The sequence below is a fragment of the Petaurus breviceps genome, unplaced genomic scaffold, assembly GCF_028583685.1.
Source record: "Petaurus breviceps papuanus isolate PSGF00001 unplaced genomic scaffold, PetGlider_PUasm1.0 37, whole genome shotgun sequence".
Classification (NCBI taxonomy): Eukaryota; Metazoa; Chordata; class Mammalia; order Diprotodontia; family Petauridae; genus Petaurus; species Petaurus breviceps.
In genome coordinates this window covers 49,530,462-49,552,053 of record NW_027186296.1, presented here as the reverse complement: position 1 = coordinate 49,552,053, position 21,592 = coordinate 49,530,462, and the positions used below count along the sequence as shown (strand labels likewise).

General features: G+C 35.2%; 1 protein-coding gene across 1 annotated transcript in view; it reads right to left on the bottom strand.

Annotated features, from left to right (window-relative positions):
- Positions 1-21,592, bottom strand: part of CHSY1 (chondroitin sulfate synthase 1) — an 83,966-nt gene that overhangs the window by 52,870 nt on the left and 9,504 nt on the right. Inside the window, exon 2 of the mRNA XM_069098452.1 lies at positions 17,109-17,604. Coding sequence (XP_068954553.1) covers positions 17,109-17,604 — 496 coding nt within the window. The remainder of the gene's footprint in view (positions 1-17,108; positions 17,605-21,592) is intronic.

Below are 21,592 nucleotides of genomic sequence, written 5' to 3'. Positions count from 1 at the left end.
ACACACACACACACACACACACACACACACACACACACACACACACATAAAAGCTCTCTCTCACCTTGCAAGAAAAGGGCTGTCTTTTCCTTGCTTTTCATCAGAAGCTATTGTTATACATCTTATTCAAATGTATTATCTTTTGCAAAACAAAAAACTCACTTTCCCCTACAAAGTACATTACTGAACTTTTCCAAATCTTTTATATTCATATTGACTATGCGCTTAGATGATTAAAACTGCAGTGTAAAAGGGTCAGGTATTTTTAATATTTGGTCAAGATCTGTGATTTCAACATATTTTAAAATTAATTTTTACTGACATGTTTTGTTTTTATGTCACCTACATTTCCAAAAATATCTTTCTTTCCCAATTGTCCACCTCCAAAAATCACTCCTTATAACACATAATAAAAGAGGAAGGAGAAAAACGAGCTTTTCAGCAAAACTAAGGAACCTATCAAATGAATCTGAGTGTATATGCAACATCCCCCACCCTGCACAGAAGGTAGGGAGGTACATTTTTTCATCTTTTCTCTGGGATCAAGCAGTTTTATTTTTATTGTTTTTTCCTTTCCATTTACATTGTTATAGTACATTATTTTCCAGCTTCTGCTTACTTTAGTTTTCATCAGTACATTTAAGTCTCTCCCATGTTAGGAGAGTGTATTACTTTTGTTAAACATTAAAAAAAGGCTTTTCTCCAAAGGAAAAAATGTCTCCTGTAAAACAACCTTACAAAAATTCATTTGTGTAATCAGGTACTCAAGGAGAAAAACAATACTAGTTTGGTTTATTTTATGGCTTGTGTACTACATACAGGTAGACTTAAAGCCTTAATTTATTTCAAGAGATAACTCTGAGTAAGGGGGGAAAGAGATATATTCGGAAATGAAGGTGATGCAAAAACAAAAGATATCAATATAGGTTTCTAAAAATAATTTTAAAATACTCATCAGATAAAAGAGAAAAGAACAAACATAATGTAAATATAATTTTAAAAGTTACAGTTTAATAGGATTGGTATGTTTAGCTTTGATCTCAACTAACCATTTTTATATAATGATAATTTAATTCTATTTTTAACCGTACGACTACAACCCTAAAACCAGGAACAATTTAGTCTCCTAAATTTGACTTTATGGAAAAAAAATATTACTGCTTCCTGGATTGGTTAAGAGTATGGCTGTAAAGAAAGAAAGGGCTACCTTTCCTCCGGTCTCAGAGAATCTAGAAAGTTAACAAGTAAATTAATTCAAGAAGATATTGTTTACATACAAATCTGCAAAAGTGACTTCACAAACAGGAAAATCAACAGGAATAACATATGGGTCTTAAATGGAAAAAGTAATTTAAAAAACACAAGAAGACCAAAAAATCCTTTGAAGCTTCAAAAACAAAAAAATATTCATAACAACAAAGGCTGAATCAATATTTAATCATATTTGTTTCTGATGACAAACCACAGATTTTGTCTATGGAGCTAAAGTTACAGCATCAAAGTCCTCTTCTCTTCCAAAAGTGTATGTTCTTGTCAATCTCTTATTTAGTTTTTAGTGTACTAAGCTTTGGATTGACTTAAGGCTAGAAAGGAAATGTCCAGCTGCCAAAGTCTTCTCTAGTGATTGATGAGAACTATTTGAAGAAATCTAACAATAATGTAAAATCGATTTAAAGAGGGGAGATATTTGTACCTGCTATTGTGATGAGGATTTCTTTCTAAGACAAAATTCACATGAATGTCAAATCTCCTTATAAAAAAAATCTCTATAACAAAAATATGTTCACATTCTAGTGATTTACTTATTTCTAACAATACTCCAGGAATGCATGATACATTAGCCACCTATCACATGTGATAAATTGGTCCTGTGATTAAATTACGTTATTATAGCATAGTAACAACAACAACTGGCATTTATATAATTCTTACTATGTTCTAGGCTATATGCTAAGCACTTTTTACAAATATCTCATTTGATGTTCACAATAACCCTGAGAGGTAGGCACTTCTACTGCTATTAGTACTGCTGTTGCTACTACAACTATTACTAGCTAACATTTATATAGTACTTACTATGTGCTAGGTACTGTGTAAGTGCTTTGCAGTTATTTAAACTGACCCTCACAAGAACCCTGAGAGGTAGGTTCTATTGTTATCTCCATTTTACAGATGAGGAAATTAAGGCAAGTAGATATTAAGTGACTTGCCCAGAGTCAGAGGCTAGATATGAACTCAGGTTTTCTTGAGTCCATGTCCTGATCTTTATCCACTTTGTCACCCAGCCACTGACATTAAATGCAGATCACTGCTGCCAGCCACATAAAGGCTCTTCCTGATTCTGACAGTAACCCTTTTATGTTAGTTCTCCCCCCATTTAACATCTAACTTGTTTAGACTTCCTTTACTACCATTCTCTCTTCAAAACTCACGGGACATCTAAGCAAAGATCATACTACAAATGTGGTGAAATGATCGACAAACATGTAGAGTTTCAAAAACCTATTGAATACTACTGTAATATGTGCAACTACAAGCATTTGGCACAAAGAATCTAGAGAGTACCAGAGAGTTCACCAAAACAAGATCTGATCTGAATCTCAACTGAAAAGGCAAAAGCAAAACCACATTTTCAGCAAATATAATGCCCAAGAATGTGACATTTTGATGGCAAAGGGTATTAACATATGTTAGAAGAGACACAAATAGATTTATATGTCTTTATTTAGGGTCTATTTTCAAAGTCACATGAATTGAAAAGTAATTCCTAAAAAGCATGTCCAAGTTTCTCTGAATTGTTAAAATACAATAAAACCTCAATTAACAATGCAGACTGAAACTTTTTATGCTTTTTTTTGGAAAAAGTAAATGTCAAAAAAAAATGAGTAAGGATAGTATCACATCTGTGCTGTATTGAATTAATGCAAATTCTTCTATCTTAAACCTTTTAGGAACATATGACAGTTAATGTTCAAGTCTTACTCCCTTGGCCACTCGACCTCAAATGAGTAGGAAGAAAGTATCCTTTCAGATAGTTCACTTAAGAATGGAATCTGACTTCTACTTTATAGCAGTGAGTTGGAGCTCTGACAAATTCAGTGACATGTGACAAGTTTCTAGAGCAACAGGCCAGAACCAAGACTAGAATCCATATTTCCTAATTTCCAGTACTATGTCAATTAAAAAACCTACCTTTATATATACCTTTTGAAGAGATTTTCAACAAGGGTTGAAGCAAAAAGAAAATAATTTTTATATTTTACTGTAGCAAATAATTTATTTAAAGAGAAGTCAACATTCCATAGAAATATCAACGTTTAATATTCTTGAAGAGAGCTCTAAACTGTGATAATAGTCAGGTACTGTTAAATAATAAATTAAAAAAGTATAGTTTTTTAAAAATCAACTTTCAATTCTCCTTGTACATAATTTATCGAAAACAAATTTGTAACACTGGGCTCAACGTCACCAAGCAGACCTCTGGGTTGATTTCCCTTGCTGAACAAATGCTATATGTGTACAACATAATGCATTTCTTTTATTTCTCCAAGCAAAACCTAACTGGGAAAATTGGTCAGTAAATGGCAACCTGCTATGGGGCACAAGACCACACCTCTCTAGGCTTCAGTTTCCTAGGGTATGAGAGGAGTAGCTATTGGACAAGATGATCTTTAAAGTTCCTCCTAGTTCTAAAGTTTAATGAGTCTGTGTGCAACAAAAGTATTATTGTGCACTCTAAAATTAAAATATTAAATATTTTTATGTTATCAGGACTTTTAAAAAATTACCTATCTTTAAAAGGCAGCTAAATCAAGAGCTGGCAGTAATTAGAATTCTAAATGACAAATACCATATTGATTTGAATGCAGTCTGTGACCCTAAAAATGAGCTATCTTTTAAGGGAAAAAAAAGTGTATATGCACTAGAAAATGGCACTGACTATAGGTCACATCTAAGTTTTATATAGAAGATGTGGGAGTAGAGGAGAAAAAGTGACAAATGTGAACCAACATGGCAAGTAGAATATCAAAAAGATTTAAAATACTCCTAGACATTTCACACACATTACAGATAAGTTGTCTCATGATATAAATGAACAAAAGATAAAAATAATAAACTTGTTACCCTCTTTTTGATCTGTAAAAACAAACAATACCACATTCTATAACAATAAAAAGCAGGTTAATATTAGGGCTATCTTTAAAACCTGTGTTCTTTAAAAAAAAAAGCATCTGCTATATAAATATGCTTAAAGGAAAATTGTTAGTCACAATACTCAGGTATGGAAGTGGAGAATTTCTAAAATATAAAAAATAGAAAATAAGTTACAGACATAATTTTTCCCCTTTTTTTTCTTTAAGGGTTCACTGAGAGAAAACAGAGAAACAAAATACTACAGTATTAACCTTGATGACGTTAGCAATAAAGTTAGCATTAAATTGCTAACTGAACATTGAAAGATCCTTTATAGCCAGGGACAAATTTTGCTCCAGTAGTGCTGTTACAAACTTCTTAAAGCAATAACATGGTACATTATAAGTTTGCTTACATGATAAACTCTTTAAAAGGGTCAGGATTCTGCAGCCTTCTAAAACAAAGAACTTTCTGTCTTTCATTTCCTAGAAGTCAGTTAGCTAAAATACTGTACAGCATCCATTTACAATTTTGGATCTAACCCTTCCACCCCGCCCCCAACAGATTAAGTTAAACAATCAACTTTTGATACAATGCCAGGAGATACACTAACAACTTTTTCATTCAATTAAATGACATTTTTATGGTCTATCTGCATGTTTCTTCATTTCTTCTGGATATAGATCCAGAATTAATTATTCAAAAAAGTTTATGTTGTTAAGTTAGGGACAGATTTGTAACCAAGACACTAATAAACAAAACCTTTAGAACTGCAAAGACAAAAAGTACATTGAATATCATCTAACTTTACCATTTATTTCTGTCTTTAAGTTAACCATCAATCAACTTAACATTTCTTTTCAATATGTCATTTACTGTAAAATTATACCCCATTCCCTCTCCCCTTCTCCCCTAGAAGTTTTGGGCCTCTTGCTCATCCTGCTCATCTCATTAGCTAATGACTTGACAAGTCATTTAATATCCCTGAACCTTGGTGTCCTCTAATATAAAACAAAAATACTTATGAAACCCATTTCACAAAGTTGCTGTGTAGAAAGCCCTTTGTAAGTGAACTGTAAAACATCATGCAAAAATAACTACTATTCTTCTAGCCTGTGAACTTCCATGGGTACAACTCTTACCTACACTTTGTCTCTCTCCCACCTCTACACGTAATAAGTGCTTAAAATTGGACAAATCAAATACCAATAGAGGCCTTTTATGTCATTTTACTTCACTATGAGAAAAGGAACAAACAATTCCAACCTACCAAGAGATGTAGGCATAGCTGGTCTCCCCAATATCATATAACCAACATATATCTTCTATTTCTTTTCTATATGCCCACAAATATACCACTACATTCTGTACACAATAAGTCAAATATTGATTAACTTGCAATTTTGATTTCTGGATGACACTGTTAATGCCAAAACAATCACTGTAATGAGAAGAAATGCTTCTAGAACATGACACAAAAGCAACGCAAACCAATGTAATATGTCACTGACTCTTCTAAAAAACAAACAAAACTATTTTATTTCCTGTCATTTATAATACAGAAACTGATCTTTCACCAGTTTGGACCAATTTTATCCTCACTTTCACTTCTCTCCACTATTATCACCAGAAAATTCTTTTTTTTCCAACCAGGCCAATTCACTCCCTTCTCTTATTCATTCTTGACTCCCCTTCCTTCAAATATGTCTGGCATGAAATACTATCAAATAATCAGAGCTCTACAAAACACCAAAGCAGGTTACTTTAGGTGATAGTTTCATTTTCACCCTTGAATATTATCAAGAAAAAAAGAGAAAACTGTCATGGTCAGCAGGAGGCTAAGATCAGATGATCACTTCCTTTCAACTCTTTGCTTCAAATTTTGTTCCAGGAAGCCTTAAATAAGAATACCGAGTTCATACTGCTCTACATCCTCTCCCTAATTATGCTTTCCTTGCCATAGTTTATATATTTATTCATAATGAAGTATCTTTTCATGTAAGCTCTTTGAAGGTAGGAACATGGTCTCCTTTTTATCTTCTAATGCCTAATGAAAGGTAACTTGACATGGTAGATAGAGACCTGGCCCAGAAGCCAGGATGAACTCCATCAAATGTTACTCTGGACAGGTCACTTGACCTCTCAGTGCCACATGTGACTTTCTAAGACCGTAAGTCGCATAAAAAGTGCCCACCCTTCATTGGTTGAAGGAGTTTCCTTTTCTGGTAGTTTCTCATACCAATGAAATCATTGGTCCAGTCCACATTCCTATGCATAATGCTAATACTGTGCTCCAGCCAGCAGGCAACTTCAGATCAAGTAACAGAAATTCAAGTTACCTCATTGTGAGCAAAACCAAAATATTCTTAAGTTAAGTTCTTTTGACAAAGAAGGAACACCAAAATACGTACTTTAGTGACCTCTATTCATCTGTATAATAAGTCAATTTTTTTTCCCAGTCACTAAGTAATGCAATCATACTGATCTCTACTCTACCATCTTAGAATCAAGGAAATCCTACATTCATCCTACAATACCACAAGCTAAACAAAATTATGTGAAATGTTCAGTGCTAAACTTTTAAAAATAACTCTTAATATTATGTTAATATTTGTCACATTTTAAAGCTTGCAAAACATTGTCAACTTCTACTGAATTTCAATTCTCTGAATATATATTGCTTAACATTAAGATTATTATTTCTCAGCCTGTCAAAATGGCAATATTGTCTAAACACCTAAGTGAAACTGGCAAAACTTTAGTCAACTTTAATAATAATGGCTCAAAACATGGGCCAACATTTCTTTTTTGGTAAGACCTCCACTCGCCAGTTAAAACCAGGAAAAAAACAAAAAGCAGTGAATAGAGCACCGGCCCTGGAGTCAGGAGGACCTGGGTTCAAATCCAACCTCAGACACTTAACACTTACTAGCCGCGTGACTTTGGGCAAGTCACTTAACCCCAATTGCCCTCCAAAAAGAAAAAAAAGAACCAATAACAACAACAAAAAAACCCCAAAACCCAGGAATGACGGTTTTTAATATGTTTCTTTTTTTAAGATAGCTCTGAAAATGTCTTCTTTGAACACCAAGGTTTTAAAGTAAAAGACAAACTATCTTGGATAAGAGAAAAGATACAAGGAGACAGAAAAAAAAAGAAGACTTGGGAATTGTCTAGAGGTGATGGGAGTGACAGACTGCTGAAAAAAGAAAAGATTGCTAGGTAGAATTTTGGGGATTACTTTAAGGGACTGCAAAGAAGTCAGGAAGGAAGCAAAAAAGAGAAGACATGCTTTAGAGAGAGAAATGAAGAGAATCAGAAGAAAAGAGCATATGAAACCAAGGGAGTAGAGTGGATGGTCAATAATATCAAATTCTGCACAGACATCGGTGAGGATAAAGACAGGAAAAGATTACTAGACTGCACGACCCTGACTGATCTTTGTTTCAGTAGCCCTCTAGAAGCAGGAGTTGAGGTGCAAGAGGCAGAGAAAGCAGGTGGTAAAAGAGTAGAACCATCATATATAGACAACTTTTTAAGGAAACTAGCAGTAAAGAAACGGAGACATAGTTTGGGTAGATGGGCCAAAGGAAATCATTTTCAAGACTGGAAAGAACCAAGCATTTTGCAAACAGGTAAAAAGAGAACTACCAGAAAAAAGACAGAAGAATTCAAGACAGATGAGGCGGGATAGCTAGAGCAAGGTGCTGGAAGAGGTAGGAAAGGATGGAATTCCAGAGCATGAGTAGAGGAAGATTAGGAATACCTCCTTCTCTGTGATCCAGAAGTAAAGAGCAAAGGGCACAATGATACTTGAGAAGTTCTGAAGACTGAAAAGGGAGAATTGTGGAAATTCCTTTCACATGGCCTAAATCTCATGTAGGAAGCTTCTGAAAAGGAGGGTATAGTAAGAGGCTTGAGACAATGAGGGAAAAGTTTCTGATGATGTGCCATGGTCAATAAGGTACAGAATTCAAGTGTAAGTACTATCAGATAGCAGTGAGGCCTCAACTGAATATATATAACCATCAATCTGTAGTGGGTAAAATCCCCATTTTGTGATTTTTCTCCCAGCAGTATTTAACAGCCTAGTAAAAGGAAAAGTTAGGTGTTTGGGATTATCAATGGATGAGGATTAGCAGGTCTAGAGTAATGGAAGGCCCAAAGGATGAGGAATTTTATGGTGCAGACTGATAAGCTTCTGAAATTCCATGTAGCACAGTTGTGCGAAATGGTATGATCTAAGGTATAAGCATGTCATTAGGATAAAGAGAGTCGTGAGGAGGTGAAAGAAGAAGTCAAGATGCTAAAAAAGCTGTGAACATGAATACTTTGGTTCAATTCAACAAACATTTGTTAAAAGGATCTATTATACCCTGGGCGCTATTCTAGGCACTGGAGATATAAAGATAAAAATTAAGCACTCCAAGGAACTTACATTCTGGGTTACAAATATACATAAATAAATTAATTTTCATGGCTCACACTTTTAAATAGTGCTAGAGCACTACCTTGGGCATTGAGGTTAAATGACTTACCCAGAGTCACAAAACAAATCATGTGTCAGAGTAGAACTTGAACTCAAGTCTTCCTGACTCCAAAGTCAGCTCTCCATCCATGTGGTAGTAATTGCATTTAAAGATTCCCCCTGTATTGGCTTGGTTTTCAAATTGATTGTGTTAAAACCCAGAGCTGGTTAATCCCACCTGTGGGATGGATTTGTTGATGTGAAAAGAAAGTCCTGAACTGGGAGGAGCTGGTGACATAGATTTGGAGAGACAAGAGAGAGGCGGAAGAACTTTTTGGAAGCGGCACCTCGTGGAGGCAGAGAGAGACTGAGAAGGATTGCTGAGAGCCACTTTGAATTGCCCTGGACTTTTGAGACCTGCCCCCTGAGCTGCCAAGGACTGAGGAGACAAGGCTTAGCAAGGCCATAAGATACATTGCCAGTCCCTTCACTAATTCATCCTCTGTCTGTAGAACAGTCCTAGAACCCCTGATAACATTAGCAAAACCCTCTCCCAGGATTTCTGTAAACATACAAGAAAATCCTTCTTCAGGGCTTCTGAACCAACAGAAAGGTTCCCAGACCCCTGCAACAACAGCACTGTCCTTCACCAGTGGACAGTATTCATTCTGTCTGCAGGACAGTCTCCAGACCCCTGCAACAACAGCACTGTCCTTCATCAGTGGACAGTATTCACTCTCTGTCTGCAGGACAGTCTCAGGGATTCTCAACCAAAAGCCAGGTTCCAGGACTTCTTCAACAACAGGACTGTCTTTCACCAGTGGACAAATCTGGCAAAACAACATCAAAACAGACAAAGTACCAGCAAAACAGCCATGTCTCCTCAGTCCTTGGCAGCTCAGGGGGCAGGTCTCAAAAGTCCAGGGCAATTCAAAGTGGCTCTCAGCAATCCTTCTCAGTCTCTCTCTGCCTCCACGAGGTGCCGCTTCCAAAAAGTTCTTCCACCTCTCTCTTGTCTCTCCAAATCTATGTCACCAGCTCCTCCCAGTTCAGGACTTTCTTTTCACATCAACAAGTCCATCCCACAGGTGGGATTAACAAGCTCTGGGTTTTAACACAATCAATTTGAAAACCAAGCCAATACAGGGGGAATCTTTAAATGCAATTACTACCACAATCCACTAACTCCATGCTATTCCCAAGATACAAAATATATACAAAGAGGATTGGGGGGGAGGGGGAAGGAAATAAGAAAGACCTCATGAAGGTGGTAGGTAGCATTTAATCTTAATCTTTAAAGGAGCTAGGGATTTCTAGAGGGTAAAGAAGAAAAACATGATAAGAATTGGGGGGGGGCGGGGTGTGAGTCTAGTCAAAGCATGAAGGTGGGAGATGGAATAGAGGAAAACAGTAAGTAAGCCAGTTTGCCTAGAATGTAGAATGCTGTTGGAATATTGTGTTCAGTGAATAAGTTCAACAAAATAGCTAGGGCACTGATGGGGAGGTCAGTAGACTAAAACAACAAAAACAGAGAAAGGGTAGAATAAACATAGACTTCAGAAGAGGTAAGAACACTGAGGGATGATAGGGAGAAGAATGTTCTGGAAATAACCCCTCCTCCTAACCCTGGGAGTTAGGGACAATGGAAGATGGAGTGCCTTCCTACTAAAAGGGTTCTGGGGCATGTGGTTTCTCCAGGGAAAGCCAAGTTTCATTTAAGAGTGAGGAGAAAAAAACGGTTTAGGAACACAGGGGAGTTAGAGAATAGAATATCACAAAAGCTCCAAAGGGCACCAGGGCACCAGCAGGTCTGACTATAACAGTCCTTCTCCTTATCTCTAATGTGTTGCTTCTCATTTGCCCCGGACTTGGAAAACAGATAATCAAGCTCATTATAATTGTATGTATGTACAATATGGGTAAATAGTCTCTGAGTAAGGGCCTGAGGGGTATGCCTTATAATTAAAAGTGAGTTTCAGTGAATAGACTTTGCTGCATCTATTTTAGCTGCTCTGAGGTCCTTTTTGCCTCCTTCCTTCCTGGCTCCTAGCTCTATCCTAGGTAGAGGTCTTGAGTCCTCTGTAAATAAGTCTTGTACCAACACCATAAGAAACATTCAAAAATTAAAAAAAAATTCTAGGCTACTGAAGCTAGTCAGAACACAACCTTCCTTTATAATCTATTCCAACAATATCAAAAGCACCATGTTTTTTACATTATACTTCATTGTAAGTTTTGTTTCTGTTCCTTCCCCTGTGGTTTCCCCTACCACAGGAATATCAGTGATCTCACCCTCCTCTGAACTAGTATCTTTATAGCCCATGCCACACAGATTAGCTCTCAATTTGGTATCCAATTTCCTCATATGTACATGCTTTATTTCCCCAACTAAACTGTAAAATCTCAGGGGGTAAGGGCCACATTTTACAGTCTTTTCCCACAAGACCTGACACAGATTAGGGCACAGAGAAGCAAGGGATGTTTGTTCACTGACTGACTAGGAGTCCACTCAATCCACTGTGCCTATCTTCAAGTATCATTTCAAGATAGCTTAAGAAAGTCTGCTGCCTTTTACATGCAGAAATGACCTTGACTGCTTTCCAAAATATAAGGGGTGCAAAGGTGACTAAAAAAGGAAAACAAGATTAAATTCCTCATACATTCTTCTATTAATTGATGGCAGGTTCTTTATTATATTGGTTTTTATAGAAAACAAGATGCTATGAGTTCAGATCTTACATTCCTCTAACTGGGGAGCTTCAAAAAGGCAAATTACATCTTTAAAATAATCAAGACGTCTGGCAAGACTTAAAGAGAACTCCAGCTAATAAGACTAACTTCACATCAGGAATTCACATAAATTTATACAGGAAACTGGTATTAAATGTATGTTTTTAAAAGATTATTTAATAGGAATAACACTCCATTTTTAAAATGATCATTTAAAAAAAGATCTGTCACAAAGAAACCTTATACAATTAAGATGTGTTTAAAAGGTCACTTATATAGGTTACCTGTAACTATCAGATCAGCAACCTAGAGTGTTCATGGCTGTTCAGAATGGTGAAGTATTAAGTAGTGTGGTTTAAGATGAGCATATCACAGGGGAGCTAGAACAAAGTAAATTTCTCCTCACTCTCTTTAATTCCACTTTGCTTACTGTCTAGGCCAGAAGGGTTTCCACACACAGAGCTGACTAATGCCACGTGGGCCTCACACACACCAAGAAACTGTACATCTGGATTATTCTAGTGGATTATTTAGTTTGGTTAAACACCTTGAGATCTGGGAGAAACTGAGGATGAGACATTAAGCTACTTACTTATGTCCTCACAGCCAATAAGTGTCAAGAGGCAGGAATTGAATATACCTTTTGATTCTACACACTGAAATGCCCTCCTACTGCCATTTCCCTTCTTCCCAGGTACTACCTCAAGTAACATGGCAAAGAAGGAATAACAACCCTTTTCTCTCTGTTACAGCATATCCAAGTGCTAGTCTCTCTCATAGCTATCATGAAGTCTGTCACAAATGGCTATTGCCATGAAATTACTATGAAAACATTACAATCACCTTGGAATTTAACCTGCAATCATTTCTTGCTCTATGAAAATGAAATAAGGTCTGTACTGGAGAAACATTACAAATACTAGTAACTTAAAAGTTAATTTGTTTTAATTCTCCAATGTCATTTAGCCTTGCATTTCAGTGATATGAAAACAATTATCAGGTCATTATTTCTATCTGGTAAAGAATAAATCCTTTGGCCTTCACAGATGAGCTAAAAAAGGGCAGAGAATATAATTCAATTCTGCATAATAAATTAAATGCTAAATTAAGATACTAGATATAAGAACAGTCTTTTAAAATAAAAGTTATACCATGAAGAACTCTTCTTAATTTCTGGTAACACAATGATTAATCTTGATGGAACTTCAAGTCAAGTACTTACTATATCAGAGATTGCGAAACTCTGATAAAACTGTTAGAAATGTTCCAATAGGTACATTCTTTAACATGTAACCCTAAAATGTTGTCATTCTATTTTTCCATTCTCAAATCTTTCATTATCTATCAAGATTTCTCCTATACACTTATTTTGTCTGTGTTATGTTTGCATTTATTTTATCCCATTAGATTTTAAGTTCCTTGAAGGCAAAGCTTGCACTTTATTTCATCTCTACACTAATCTCTACATTTCATCTAGCCCTAATATACTGTTTGTAGTAATACACACCTGATGTTTAATAAATGTTCTGCATTTTAGATGATAATATGGACCATTGTGATCATTGTTTAACAATATGTAAACTAGTTCATCCATTATATCATCAAAATTATATGGAAATAATAAAAAATAAGATATTTTACAAACATATAAATTAAATACAAAATTTTACCTAACAAGATTCTATTCACTCTGTACCATCACTACAAGAAGTCTTTAGCAAAAAGAACACTGGATTAGGAGTCAAGAGGTTAAGTCTCATATTTCCTTTCTTCTCACTGACTTCTCAACCCCTTTACATCTGGCAACCAACCTCACTCAACAGAAATTGCTCTCCCTAAAGTTATCAATCAACTCTCAAATGCCAGAAATGATGGTGTCTGTCTGTCTGTGTTTCTACTCATCCTTCTAAACCTGCAGTATGTGACACTACTGACCACAATATTCTCCTTCTGTATACTTTCCTTTCTCTGGGTTTTCCTGAAAATATGCCTTCCTAGTTCTCCTTCTACCTGTCTTATCACCCCTCAGTTTCCTTGCTGGTTCATATTTCATATCCCACAATCATTACTTTTGAAAAGCAGTGCATACAACAACCTCCACTAATGACAAAGGTTTGAATGCCACAACTCAGTTAAAATAAGAACTCTGTAAATAGCAACTCTTATTCCACCCTTATCCTATAGCTTTTTTTTCCTATATACCTTAAAAATACAAGTGACAAAGGATGCCAAGAAAGCAATTGTGAAAATACTTCCATGAGTGCCACCTTTAATACCAAGAAGTCCAGGGTGCTGTCTATAGTCTCTAGTCACCTAAGTGCTGGAGAGGATCTCAAACCTGGTATTCTGCTGCTATTCAACAGGCCACCAACATCAGGATACCCAGGAAGCAACAATGGCACTGCTGGTCAATCCAAACTCTACTGAAAAATCCAACTCTTCTGCTTCCATTTACAACCACAATTCTCTTGAGCCTTCACACTTTCATTTGATAAAATAACCTTAATGTCACACTGATATCGAATCTTCTTTCCAGGTTTCCAGAAATGATAGTCACAGTCAATTTTCAGGACACTAGGTAGGTATGATGAGAATCTCACAGCATCTGAGAAACAGGATGCTGAGGAGACCTCTACTAGTTTGGGGACCAACTCTTTTGTTAATGTTATAAAGAACACTGAAAACATAAGCTCTAACCTCACTATTCTGGCATTCATCTAAAATAAAGTGGCCACAAGGACACTAGCCTTTAAAGTGTACATCAAAACAAACAGCTATGACAGACACTACAAAGAGGTACATTTATAATACCCTTACAAGGGGGAATTCTTAACCGGATGAGTTAGAGGTGGCTAAAAAAATAAAATAATTTTAATTACTAAAATTTAAAAACTTTTTGCATTAGCGAAATTAATGCAACTAGGACAAGAAGGGAAGCAATAAATTAGGGAAAATATTTTTATCAAATATCTCTAACAAGAGACTGACATCCAAATAAAAAGGCAATGAACAGAAATATATGAGAGCAAAAGCCAATCCCCCAAAGATAAGCAGTCAATAACAGAGAACAATAATAAAAGAGAATAAACAGTTATCACAAGTATCTGAAATTAACAATCACATAAAAAATGCTCCAAATAACTAACAATAAGAGAAATGGTTAATAAAAATAATCCAGAAATTTCGCTTCACATCGAGACAATTGTCAAAGGTGACAATTTAGTCAGTGTTAGAGGGGTTGTGGAAAAAACAGGCACACTAATGACTGGCTGATAAAACTACAAATTGGTCCAATCATTCTGTAAAGCAATTTGGAAGTAAGCTAAGAAAGTTGCTAAAATGTCCCTATTTTTTAATTCAAAAATTTATTTGCTGAGTAAATCTCCTCTCCCAAAGATGTCAGTGACAAACACAAAGGCACCAAAATAGTCACAGCAGCACATTTTGTAGCAGCAAAGAGCTACAAACAAGTATATCATACCTACTTAGTGTCCCATCAACTGAGGAGAGGCTAAACATGAAAAATTGTGGTACATAAATAACAGAATATGCTGTAAGTAAAAATAAAGATGATGAATCCAAAGAAGTACAAGAAAATCTATATGAACTGATGCAAAGTCAAATAAGAAGAACCAGAAAAACAATATGCACTATAACAAGAACAATGTAAACAGGAAAGTACAGCAACACAAATTAAATGTTGAGAAATTATAACCAAAATTATCTTCAAAAAATAGATATGAGAAGATACTTCCCCTCATTTCTTTATAGATACAAAGGAGTATGTGAAAAACAGCACAATTTCAATGTTGATTAGTTTTGCTAAACTATTTTTCCCATTTTAAAATTATAAGAGACTCTGTTATAAGAGACTCTGAGGGGGAGGAAATGAGAGGGGGAAAGGTGGAGAGATACATTAGAAAATAAAGGTGATGTAAAAACAAATGACAAAATTTAGTTCAATGTTTTTAGTTGAAAAAATAAAATTTCAGAATATTACATATGCTGAGCTTCTATTCACATAATTAAGCATGGAAAATACTTCTGTTTTAATAGGAAGCCAGAAATACAGAATCCATAAGACAGCTGCTTATAACTGCATAAAATCCTCAAGACAGCTGTGTTTTCTCATGGACTCTCTTAGCTATCTTTTATCTTTGAAAAATAAGATCCCTTACACATATTTAGCTTAATGCCAATGCAATTTAAGGGGGAAGAGATCAAAGTGTGCACTCTGATCAAGTCTTGTCTTTACTGCACAACTTTGTGATTTTATAACTTGAAATGAAAACAAAGGATACTCCCTGCAGCACTGAAAATGTGCACATCTCTAAAATTTCAACCAGAAGACTGTGATTAGAAGAAATTTAAAAGGATGCATTGGCAAGAATAAAATGCTTCCATGATCAACTACTTGGGCAAATTTATCTCAAATGAAAATTAACTGTTTGCTACATATTATGTATCCTTAATTATGTAATTTCCTTGCATATTTTACTACATGAGAGAAAAGTCTCACATTTTTCAAAAACACTTCTAGTAAAATAGTATCTCTGAATTGGAAGTACAAACATAAAAGTCATCATAATTTTTTAAAGCTTCTTTTTGAAGGAATGAGGAATGCATTAGAGTACAAAGGACCTTCTACTTCATTATTAGCAAATAATTTTTAATCTCTACTTATGAAGAAATATTTTTTCTATAGCAAATCTATTATTGTTAGATCAAAGCTTGCTGCATCAAGTCATTCTCCTGCTCAAAAACTTTTCATGGCTCCCCACTGCCTACCAAGTAAAGTCCTAACTTCTTAGACTTACTCCCTTGACAATCTGACTTCAACTTTCCCCAGACTTATTCTAATCAATGATCCTTCAAACTTCACCATTCATTGTCCAAACTTATCTAGATGTTTTCTATTTCTGTGTCCTCTCCTATGTCCAGAATTAATTTCAATTTCTTCTCAGCACCTTTAACCTCCCCCATCTCAATATAAAAATCTTACCTATTCTGCAAAGCCCAAATCAAACTTCATGTATTGAACTCTACCCTATTTCCATACCTTATCCTCTCATACCTGGAAGGAATCACAAGTTTTATAGATCTTATTCCTTTTGTTTGTCCCTCTCCTATAATCTTACTTATCATTTTGGATTGCCTATTTATACGTGTTCATTCCCCCCTGCTAAGCTATAAGGCCTTTGAAGATAGGAAATATGCCTTTTATCTTTGTATTCCTCCTTGCCTAGAAGAATGTCATATATAGTAGTATAATTTTTGAAATGTTTATGAATTATGATGACCTTTTGATATGATCATGTCTTTAGACAAACCATTTAACTAGTTTGGGCCTCAGGTTCCTTATCTGTTAAATGCAATGGTTTGACTCCACAAGTTTGAAAATTTCTTTCTCATTTTCCACTATTTGTTTAGTATAGGCTGGAAACAATTAGAGTGAATTAATTTCTTTTTCAGGATCAAGTAACAAAAACCAAGAACCATTATTAAAAACTGAAGGCAATATTTGTAGAAGAAAAACAGAGGATCCTTCACATTAAGTATAAAAAAGAAATGTGAAACGTGTTAGGGGAAAAAGTGAAACACAAATCAGAAACTATGAAGGCCATTTGATAATACAGAACTTTTGATATTTGATAATATAGATATTGATAATATAGAATTATATAGAACCTTCAATGTGAGATACATGAATTTTCCATACTGATTCAGCACTAAAAGTCAAAAAATTTTACAAACTATTAAACAACTTTGTTCTTACCTCATAGGACCAGACACACTGTACTCCAGCAAATCTCCGGACACACCGTCCCACCTCCACATCTTCATGGGTTGTATACATTTCTCTCAAGCATTCTCCAATGTGTGGTACCATTCTTCGAAGAACCTCTCGGCTCATGATCACACCAGGACCACCCATGCAGAAATTCTCACCAGGCTCCAGAGCCAATTTTCCCATCTCTTCTGTTGTGCCCAGTCCTGTCTGCCCAAGAAAGAGGGGTTCACTGCTATTCAAACTCCTTAGAAAATTCTCCAGACGATCTCCTTTGATGTAAACATCATCATCAGCTCTCATAAACCATTCATACTTGTCCAAGTAGTGGTCGTGCATGTACTTGAGCATCATAAAAGACTTCTTCTGGGGTGGATAGGAATCATCCACACCTTGTAGTGGCACTATAGGAATTGGTATGGATGTGTCTGAACCCTCACTAGAGAAGAATTCAACTTTCCCAGGAATTGTCTTGGACCATGTTCTAGAATTAAAATAAATTCCAATTAGAGATCAAATTAGAGAGAAACCACTTTCATTTTCAATAATATGTTCAATAATCTTCATGTTTGCAGAGTTTTAACTATCTGTTCATTCTGAAAAATTAATACTTTTCATAAGAATGAAAAGTCAATTGCTTTCTCTCCCTCTATTATTTCTAACTGAAAACTTACTGATGCCAAGGATCAAATCCTGTTACAAAGAATGCCATGGGGTAAAGGGTGGAGTATCAAAATGTTCCCTTCATAATTACATTTTACTGAATGACTATAATTAGAAATCAGATTTACAAGGCACAAAGGACCATTACTCATGGATGCAGGTACCCAGAAAAAGTACTGTGTGTGGAGCAGAAGCAAGGTAATTTTCTTTGAGTCCAGACTTCCCTGATCACCAAAGAACTAAGGCCTGAATTTCCATGTGTGAACCACTTGTTCTTTTTAATTAAAAAGCACATTGCTTTGAAAACCAATTCACATACATTATTTAATTTGCTCTTCACAATAGCCTTTTAAGGTGGGCAGGACAAACATTATCTCCAATTTTAAAATATAAGCCTAGAGATTAAGTGATCTGTTCAAGTCACACAACAGTGACAACCAAAACCAGACATGAAGCAGTGAATAGCATTGGGTTGGAGGGTATAACTTTGAATCCCAATTTTTCCACTTATACCTGTGGGATCCTGGTTAAATCACTTCTCTTCATCTTGGTTTCTTTATCCATAAAAGTATAGGGTCAAATGAGATATCTCTAAGGTCCCTTCCAATTCTCAATCTAAGGTCCCATGCATCTATGGATCTCTTCTCATTTCTAGTACAATCCTCATCCTCTATTACACCATGATATTTCTCACTGCTGTCCAGTAATATAAAACATGAACTTTAAGAGACCAGGGCGAAGGTAGGAATCAAAAAGTACCTTCATTCATTATCGTATCTTTTAAATCTAGGATTATAGCAAAAACGACAGTCCCAAGTGCATGTTTTAACTAACTCTGGAATATAGGCAATAACCTCAAAACTTTGTTAAAAGTCTCTCTGCTTTGGGATTATTTTAGCTATTCCTCTTTGGATAACAGAAGAAACAAAAAGTAGAATGTCCATATTTCTATTCTTTGCCATAACTAGTAGTTTAAGAAAAGCAAGTTCCCTGAGGTCAGGAACTATACTATTTTCCATTTTTATATTTCCAGTGCCTAACACTATATCTCACCACACATAATAGGCATTCAACTAACTGTTGGCTGAATTGAAAATAAAGGGGTTTCTTAAAATTCCTGAGGAATAAGAATCTTTTGCAATTAAGATGCCTTAGCAGTTCAAAAAAGGTATAATTTTGTTCTAAAGGGCTTTTTAAAAGTCTTGTCCATTTTGGAGAACTTATGAGAAATACTTTTTAAATCACAGTAAAGTGCAAAAAAAGATGCAAAATCCATGATACTCTACATTAATAAAGCATTCTAAGCACTGAAGCATTGAACAAACTGATGATCATGGCTCTGTCTCAAAGAACAGATTATAACTCCAACATTGCTTGGGCAACAGCCTAAAAGACCTTTCTAAGATGTTCTATACTAAGATGTGTTCTTCAAGACTAGTGAAAATAAAAAAAAAAACATTGAGCAAGTTAGCTGGGCAAAGTATACAAAACAAATACAGAAAAGTAAAAAGTACAGGAAGACAAATTCTGCTATTTCAAAAACTTCCATTACTCAAAAAATTAAATTTATCTATTCAAAGGGCAAGATCGAGTTATGCACACCCCTTTTTTTCTCATCAGGTTACCTAAGTCCATTAAAATTCTATACTACAAAATCTTAACAAATCGTATCACTGATCATCTCATCTCCAGAGTCTTTAGCCTGTTCATCCATTGCAGTCTCTCATCTACTGCTATTTATCCTTTAAATTCAATTCAACAAACATTTATCAAAGATCTCTAAAATGCAAGAATTATGCTTGTAAGGAAGAACAATTTTTCCAATTCACTTCTCACTTAAATTTTTTTTCCTCTTTACATTTTAGGACCCTATTTCCTCTTCCTTACCTACTAATAATGTTGTAGAAGCCATGGTGAAGGTTAGCAAACTATAATATAACTTGCTTGTACTCAATCACCCTTTAAGACTGACTGGGCAACAGAGAAAGAAACAGTGTCAATGCCTATTATACACAAGTTCTGCTTGCTAATTATTCCATAGGTAATCTTTAAATTTAACAACGGATGACATTATAAAAATTTTTAATCTAATAATATATTTTAACAGTATATTTATCTAAAAATTATGTTAATGAAGTAAAAGAAGGTGAAGAGAGGGAGAAATACTACCTAAGAGTGAAAACTTATACATTACAGAATTTTAATTTGATCAAACTTTAAATAAATATAAATTATCCACATATGTCGATCAAACAACAATTATACTGATAGTCACATTTTCAATTGTTTTGGGAATTTTCACTTTGCATTTAATCTTTAAATGGAAGTATGGACTTGACATCTCATTGCTAGCATCTATTTTCCTTCTTATAGACCTAGAAATACAAATCAATATAAACTGTACTTTAATTTTAATTTTTTCATGAATAAAGTTTTCTCTGGCTACAGAACAAACTACTAGCTATGACACTTTTGAAGTGTTTTTGAGTTTAGTGTTACTGAGATCAAAGTGTTTAAAATTAGAAAAAATTTTACCAGGATATAAAGCTGTAACAAATAACATCATAAAAGACACACGAAAAGAAAGGAAGAGGTTTTTCTCATGCTCAGACATACAGAATCTCTATGGTATTCCAAGAATGAATAGGTCACCTGGTTTTTCTAATACTTACTGGAAACATGAAGTTATAATGACTGAGCAATGGATAATATTGTTAATATAATAGAAGTAACTGACTAATCAACAGTCTTTCTACTACCATGCAATATTAAGACATTAAATTAGTAGTTATGTAGTGTATATAGCAACGGCTTTTACTGTATTTTCTATTTTATAAAAGTTCAAAATTTTTATTTGTCTTACATTCTCCAAGGAAGGGTTTAAAGAAGATCACAACTGAACTCCTTAAATTCCCTCTTGAATTTGCCATTTCTTCCAAATTCCTTTTTTCAGGCGTGGCCAGGTGGCACAGTGAGTAACAGCACCGGCCCCAGAGTTGGGATGACCTGGGATCGAATCCGGGCTCTGATACTTAGCACCACACCCAGAAATAATGGGCCACGTAACCTTGAGCAAGTTACTTAACCCCAACTGCTTTAAAAAACAGCAACAAAAACAAAAAACCAAATTCCTTTTTTCTTTTGATGGCACTATTAACCTTCCAATCACCCAGGTTTGAAACCTCAAAATTTATTTCTGACTCTCCCTTCTCCAACACCTTCTTCTACCTTTTGCCAAATCATTTGATTCTATGCTCTAGAACACTGCTCACATTTGATCCTTAAATCTACTCATACCACCACCATCCTAGTTCATAAGTCCCATCATCTCTTGCCTGGTCTAACCTAAGAGCCTCCAAACTAGTCTCCTTGACTCCAATCTCTCCCCTCTTCAAAACAAATAGTCCTACCTCTAGGAGAGAGCTGACAATGTCAATTCCTGACTCAAAAACTTTCATCGGGTACCAAGTGCCTACAGAACAAAATATAAAACCTTAATCTGATATTTAATATTCTCCACCATCTAACTCCCACCCATTCTGTGGCCCTATCACATTACTCCTGTACCTCCTTATTTCCATGCACTTGCCCAGGCCTCTTTATACCTCTGCCTGCCTAAATTCTTCCATTCCTTAGCTCTATAGGTCCTCTACCTCCTATAGGAAAGTTTACCCTTGAAAGTCCTCCTCTCCTTCCTCAAGTTTTCCTACAGTACCGTAAATATTTCCTTTGCCCATATCACATTCTACTCTGCATTATACTTATCTATCTATCTATCTATCTATCTATCTATCTATCTATCTATCTAT